At 24.3% G+C, this 8,511-nt stretch overlaps 1 protein-coding gene across 4 annotated transcripts in view; it reads right to left on the reverse strand.

Moving 5' to 3' along the window:
* The window catches only part of Fas1 (fasciclin 1 Fas1 domain-containing), a 559,086-nt gene extending 551,018 nt beyond the window's left edge, over positions 1–8,068 (reverse strand). For 2 of the 4 annotated variants that reach the window (XM_076396810.1, XM_076396808.1), the window contains exon 1: positions 7,825–8,068. In XM_076396810.1, the coding sequence (XP_076252925.1) occupies positions 7,825–7,950 (126 nt within the window). In that variant the 5' untranslated portion in view covers positions 7,951–8,068. The remainder of the gene's footprint in view (positions 1–7,824) is intronic. The other 2 variants (XM_076396812.1, XM_076396811.1) reach the window with 1 other exon arrangement.
* Positions 8,069–8,511: the final 443 nt, after the last annotated feature.

Below are 8,511 nucleotides of genomic sequence, written 5' to 3' on the forward strand. Positions count from 1 at the left end.
TAACTAAACCCTATAATGTCATGTTGAAGCCAATGTAGACAATCAAACTAAATATTGAAATTATAATTCAAAGTTTTATATTCAAAGAATTATTGTTCCCAGAACTGGAAATGGAAATTTAATAAAAACTAATCATATCACCAAATATTATTTAAAAAATTATTTTATAATTAAAAAAAAACAAAATAAAACTTTGAACGATATAAAATAACCTCTCAAACCATAAATGCTTTAAATACAACCAAAACTTATTTAAGTATTACTTAAACTTAAACTTTTTTGTTACGTTAGGTATTAAAATTAACTATAATACGTTTAATATTAATTATTTTTACATAGTTAATGTTTACTCGCAATACAATTTAATTTTTTATTATTATTTCTATTTCTGAAATCATAATTCGAAATAATATAATTTGAAAGTTATATGCGCTAGTTCTAGAAATATTATTATATAAAATATCATGTTACATATAATTAAATACATTATTAGATATATTATATTTACTTCCATCAAAAGCTTATATGTTATATATCGATTTCACCTATTTGTTTACCTATATTGTGATACAACTAAATGTTACATAACAGACTATGAACAAGCATATATAACAACAAAAAGGAAGGCGAATATAACAACGAAAAAGTTTCTATTTTCAACAATCGATAGCATATTTAAATATCACAATAATATAAATTATATTATATGTTAAAGATCTAAAAAGTTAAGTATGTTTTTATAATACCTTAAACAAGATTAAATAGTCCTTACGGTCATATATATATAAATATATATATATATATATATATATATATATATATATATATATATATATATATATATTAAGAATTACTTAACTTTAGCTTTATAATATGAGACATTAAATTAAACTAAAATCTGTTTAATGTCAGTTGTATATAAATTGTAAAAAATTAATTGCCTATATTAATAATTAAAACATCAAGACATGTTCTATTTAAAATAAAATATAAATTAAATTATTAAAATCTTTTATTAATGCGTGTTCACTATACGAGATAGTGGTAACCAAAATCATTAGTAAATTTTCATCGTCATCTATCGTTTGTTTATACATAATAACTTAAAAAGAACTTGCGTATTTAGAACATAAATATTTAATCCAATTTATGTATCTTTATTGATTTTACTACTTAGTTTCATTGCATTTCACTGCATCTATTATTGAAATAATGAATAAATGAACATAATACCTAATAACTTAATATCAGAATTCCACTTCCAATAATCGGGCTTATAAAAATATTATATAATTTTATTTTTCGTTTTTCCCAATTGTAATTATAATTACATTAACCTAAATGTTTCATAGTAAAAGTATTTATTTATTTTCATTATCCATCAACACCCATTGTCTATGTATAATGACTAAAAAAACTTGCGGGTACAAATTTAATCGAACTACTCGATAGTTATTGATTTAACTACTTAGTTTCATTGCATTTCACTGCATCTATTCCTGAAATAATGAATACCTAATAACTTAATATTACTGGATATTACATAACGAAACAGTGAACTAAAAGAACTATTATATAATTGAAAAGTTTTATGTTTTATGACTTATTTAGCTACAATTTTTTTCGTCTCAAGTATTATGAAATATATGAAAATCAAAACAACTTAAATGATGTTAAAATGTATTTTGATGCAATGGACAGATAAAGCTTATCAAGACCATAAATCATCACCAGAAATATAATCAAGGCCAGAAATATGACAACTATATCAAAAAGAATGAACTAAAATCCATTTAAAATGAGTAGTATTTCAATGATAAGTAATAAGGCTTTAAAATCTTTGAAATCAATTATATTAATTTAGTATAAGGTTTTATTTTACTATTTAGATTCACTGCGTCTATTCCTGAAATAATTAACTAATGACTACTGTCGTATGAGTGTTGCATAACTAACTAATTATTTTAAAATCGGAAGAGTCTCCACCCAACAATCGATATATCACTAAAATATCACAAAATTCTTACACTCAATATATTTTCAATATATTGCATAAAGAAGAAACTACATTTTATATTTTTAAAGAGTTCCACTTCCAATAATCGAGCTTATAAAAATATTATATAATTTTATTTTTCGTTTTTTCCAACTAATTATAAATATATTAACCTAAATGTTTCATAGTAAAAGTATTTAATTATTTCCATCATCCATCACCACCCATTGTCTATATATAATGACTAAAAAGCTTGCGAGTTTAAAATACGTACAAGTTTAATCGAACTACTCGATAGTTATTGATTTTTCTATTTAGTCATTGCATCTACTCCTGAAATTATAAATAAATGAACACAATACATAATGACCAAAGTTACATAACTGACCATGAATTATAATAAAATCGAAAAAAAAACAATCGATAAAGCATTGGAATGTTAAATATTATCATTATTATATTAATAATTATTATTATTACATTAAAATTATTTGAATATTAATATATTATAAATATATTTTATAAAGAAGGACAATATTCTTAAAGAGTTTCAACAATCGAGCTTATAACAACATTATATTCTCTAAAATCCATGTTAATAGTACGAAGTAGTAAAATGTTCAATTAAACAATATTACAGCATTTCTGACATCATATATTGTTATAAAGTTAAACCTTCTCAATTTCCAAACTTTAATTATAAATCTCTTTTGTTGTTCAAACAAGTTAACCATTAGGAATAACTGCAGTGTCTTGTAAATTTAATAAAATATTCGCCTAAAGATAAAATAAGCAAAATGATTCATAGCCAATGGAATATTTTGTTGTATATTCAATAAAAACTTGGTTAACTTATTAACAACAAAATTTCTTAATCCTTAGTGATTTTACTATTTAAATTAATTGTATTGATTAGTGAGTAAAAACAAGAAAGTATAAATATAACATGTGAATATTGCATAACTAACAAAAAATTATTATAAAATCGAAAAAGTTCCCACCCATCGATCGATATAGTACATAATATCACATTTAAATTGGCTCACGCAATATATCAGCAATATATTTCATGAAGAAGAAACAACATTTACTATTTTGAAAGAGTTATACTTTTCGGTTTTTCTAACTTTAGTTGACCTACAACATGTATTAACTTTGACAAAATGTAATTTGTGTATAGGAAATGGAATAATTAATTATATTTTGGATTAAAATTTTACTTATACAAAGTGCTGTAAAATTTCCATCACCACCTCTCAATTGTCTATACATAACGATTTAGAAAGGTCTTATGTGTTTAAAATACATAAAAATCCACACATCCGCTGATTCTTATTAAATTTACTATTTAAATTCATTGCATCTATTCCACAAATTATGTATAAATGAACACAATACCTAACGACTGAATATTGCATAACTCAATAAAAATTACTATAAAATCGAAACAGTTTCCACCCAACAATCGATATAGCATTTAAATGTCAGAAAATATATTAATATATTTTATGAAGAAGAAGCTATATTAAATAATTTTTCGAGTTCTAGTTTTAATAATCATTTTTGTTACAATATTATAATGTCTCTAAGACTCATGCAAAAAAAATATCTAATAATTAAATCTTCAGATGAACAATATATCATTTATAACATTACATATTGTTAAAATGCCATAGTTTTAAAATTTTGTAACTATAATTGTATACATTTGTTGCTATTAAAACAAACAAACCATTTGGATTAAACATAAATTATTGTATATATACCAAAGTATTCTTCTTAAAATATAATATACTATCATATATTATTATATATATATATGATATATAATGCATAATATATTATCGTTTGAATTAAAATTTTACTAGTACAATGTATTGTCAAATTTCCATCACCACCTCTCAATTGTCTGTATATAATGACTTTAAAAGGACTCGCGTGTTTAAAAGACATAGAAACTTAATCGAATTTCTCGATCTTTATTAACATTGCTATTTAAATTTACTGCATCTATTCCAGAACTAACGAATAAATGAACACAATACCTAATGATTGAATATTGCATAACGATGGAGGAATTATATTAAAATCAAAAAAGTTCCCACCCAACAATCGATATGGCATTTAAATGTCAGAAAATTGTGTCACGCAATATATTAACAATATATTTTATAAAGAAAAAGCTATATTAAATAATTTTTCGAGTTCTAGTTTTAATGAACGTTTTTGTTACAATATTATAAAGTCTAAGATTCATGCAAAAAAATTATCTAATAATAAAATCTTCAGATGAACAATATATCATTCATGATATTACATACCGTTAAATTGTCATAGTTTTCTAATTTCATAAATTTAATTGTATATATTTGTTGTTATTAAAACAAATAAACCATTTGGATTAAACATAAATTATTGTATGTATACCAAAATATTCTTCTTAAAATATAATATATTATCATATATTATTATATATATGATATATAATGCATAATATATTATCGTTTGAATTAAAATTTTACTTATCCAATGTATTGTCTAATTTCCATCACCACCTCTCAATTGTCTGTATATAATGACTTTAAAACAACTCGCGTGTTTAAAAGGCATAGAAATTTAATCGAATTTCTCGATCTTTATTGACTTTGCTATTTAAATTTACTGCATCTATTCCAGAACTAACGAATAAATGAACACAATACCTAATGATTGAATATTGCATAACGAAGCAGGAATTATATTAAAATCAAAAAAGTTCCCACCCAACAATCGATATAGCATTTAAATGTCAGAAAATTGTCTCACGCAATATATTAACAATATATTTTAGAAAGAAGAAGCTATATTAAATAATTTTTCGAGTTCTAGTTTTAATGAACGTTTTTGTTACAATATTATAAAGTCTAAGATTCATGCAAAAAATTATCTAATAATAAAATCTTCAGATGAACAATATATCATTCATCATATTACATACCGTTAAAATGTCATAGTTTTCCAATTTTGTAACTTTAATTGTATATATTTGTTGTCATTAAAACAAATAAACCATTTGGATTAAACATAAATTATTGTATATATACCAAAACATTCTTCTTAAAATATAATACATTATCATATATTATTATATATATGATATATAATGCATAATATATTATCGTTTGAATTAAAATTTTACTTATCCAATGTATTGTCTAATTTCCATCACCACCTCTCAATTGTCTGTATATAATGACTTTAAAAGAACTCGCGTGTTTAAAAGATATAGAAATTTAGTCGAATTTCTGGATCTTTATTGATTTTGCTATTTAAATTTACTGCATCTATTCCAGAACTAACGAATAAATGAACACAATACCTAATGATTGAATATTGCATAACGATGGAGGAATTATATAAAAATCAAAAAAGTTCCCACCCAACAATCGATATGGCATTTAAATGTCAGAAAATTGTGTCATGTAATATATTAACAATATATTTTATAAAGAAGAAGCTATATTAAATAATTTTTCGAGTTCTAGTTTTAATGATCGGGTTTGTTACAATATTATAAAGTCTAAGATTCATGCAAAAAAATTATCTAATAATAAAATCTTCAGATGAACAATATATCATTTATGACATTACATATTGTTAAAATGTCATAGTTTTCCAATTTCATAAATTTAATTGTATATATTTGTTGTTATTAAAACAAATAAACCATTTGGATTAAACATAAATTATTGTATATATACCAAAATATTCTTCTTAAAATATAATACATTATCATATATTATTATATATATGATATATAATGCATAATATATTATCGTTTGAATTAAAATTGTACTAGTAGAATGTATTGTCAAATTTCCATCACCACCTTCCAATTGTCTGTATATAATGACTTTAAAAGAACTCGCGTGTTTAAAAGGCATAGAAATTTAATCGAATTTCTCGATCTTTATTGACTTTGCTATTTAAATTTACTGCATCTATTCCAGAACTAATGAATAAATGAACACAATACCTAATGATTGAATATTGCATAACGATGGAGGAATTATATTAAAATCAAAAAAGTTCCCACCCAACAATCGATATGGCATTTAAATGTCAGAAAATTGTCTCATGCAATATATTAACAATATATTTTATAAAGAAGAAGCTATATTAAATAATTTTTCGAGTTCTAGTTTTAATGATCATTTTTGTTATAATATTATAATGTCTACGATTCATGCAAAAAAATTATCTAATAATAAAATCTTCAGATGAACAATATATCATTCATGATATTACATATTGTTAAAATGTCATAGTTTTCCAATTTTGTAACTTTAATTGTATATATTTGTTGTCATTAAAACAAATTATCCATTTGGATTAAACATAAATTATTGTATATATACCAAAATATTCTTCTTAAAATATAATACATTATCATATATTATTATATATATGATATATAATGCATAATATATTATCGTTTGAAATAAAATTTTACTTGTCCAATGTATTGTCAAATTTCCATCACCACCTCTCAATTGTCTGTATATAATGACTTTAAAACAACTCGCGTGTTTAAAAGGCATAGAAATTTAATCGAATTTCTCGATCTTTATTGACTTTGCTATTTAAATTTACTGCATCTATTCCAGAACTAATGAATAAATGAACACAATACCTAATGATTGAATATTGCATAACGATGGAGGAATTATATTAAAATCAAAAAAGTTCCCACCCAACAATCGATATGGCATTTAAATGTCAGAAAATTGTCTCATGCAATATATTAACAATATATTTTATAAAGAAGAAGCTATATTAAATAATTTTTCGAGTTCTAGTTTTAATGAACGTTTTTGTTACAATATTATAAAGTCTAAGATTCATGCAAAAAAATTATCTAATAATAAAATCTTCAGATGAACAATATATCATTCATGATATTACATACCGTTAAAATGTCATAGTTTTCCAATTTCATAAATTTAATTGTATATATTTGTTGTTATTAAAACAAATAAACCATTTGGATTAAACATAAATTATTGTATGTATACCAAAATATTCTTCTTAAAATATAATATATTATCATATATTATTATATATATGATATATAATGCATAATATATTATCGTTTGAATTAAAATTTTACTTATCCAATGTATTGTCTAATTTCCATCACCACCTCTCAATTGTCTGTATATAATGACTTTAAAACAACTCGCGTGTTTAAAAGGCATAGAAATTTAATCGAATTTCTCGATCTTTATTGACTTTGCTATTTAAATTTACTGCATCTATTCCAGAACTAATGAATAAATGAACACAATACCTAATGATTGAATATTGCATAACGAAGGAAGAATTATATTAAAATAGAAAAAATAAAATAAAAAAATAAACTACAAAAACAATTAAAACAATTTTACATAATATATTTGGTATATAATTGTTAATAAGTTATGGTTTTCCATACTTCAATTGAGAATCTGTTCTTTTGAAACAAATAAATCATCACAACTAATTGCATTTTGTTATATGTATATTTAAATATTGTATAATTAATAATTAAAAATTACTTAAAATAGTGAAGTAGTAGGTATTATAACAGTTTTAATTATTTTTTCATGCTGTTACACAATTCGAATAATTATGGTTTAAAATTCGGGTTTTTTCTTCAAAACTGTTTCACATATGAGATGAGTAGAAACAAGAAACTTTTTAAAATCTTTTCTGGGCACTCATATACTCTATATGTGTGTTTAATAAACCCTAATCGAACTTTTCAACGGAATTAACATCTCTGCTTCCAAGTTTTTCAAGTTAACTACCTGAGAAATCTCCGGATCGGCTCGCATTTTCTCATCCAGCGACTCGCATCTCGTTCCGGGCGTACTCCAAACAACTAAAACAACGATAATCGCCCGCAAACCAAAATTAACTCGCCGTGAGTCCATCGTGGAAACGGGGGGTCGCGAAATTGACGTGAATCACGAAAAACTGGGGCCGGAAAATCGTATTCTGTGTCGAAGCGAATGCGGTAAAGACGATGCCGGACTGAACGAGCGCTGTCGGTCTTCCCTCGGTGCGATTTCAATTCTGCGCGCCCAAAGAGGCGACGCAGCCGCACTGCGCGACTCAGGATATCGCCCTTCGGACGGGACATAGTCGTCATCATGCGGAAGACGAGCCTCAATGATAAATAATTCGAAAAAAGTCGGACGGAGTGATCGGTGTCGCCTCTCTGGTCCTAATTAATAACACCGTTTCTTTGGGTTTGCTTTTTTTGTCCTTTTCTCGAATAAAGTTAAGGTACGGGGCAAACCGATCCCGAAAAGGGATAATTGGCTAATCAGTTCCCCGAAATTAATATCATATTAAAGGAAATTAAAAGTCTTAAAAAGTTTCATTGGTTATTATAATGTTAAGTAATTAGTATCATTCAATAATGATTATCAATAAAATGTAATAACAAAAGTAAGTCATGATTTTGTTCGAAGTAACCGATTCTAGTGTCG

This window comes from Rhynchophorus ferrugineus, unplaced genomic scaffold (assembly GCF_030347505.1).
Source record: "Rhynchophorus ferrugineus isolate W39M unplaced genomic scaffold, kcgeb_rfMv2 rfM2, whole genome shotgun sequence".
Taxonomy (NCBI): domain Eukaryota; kingdom Metazoa; phylum Arthropoda; class Insecta; order Coleoptera; family Curculionidae; genus Rhynchophorus; species Rhynchophorus ferrugineus.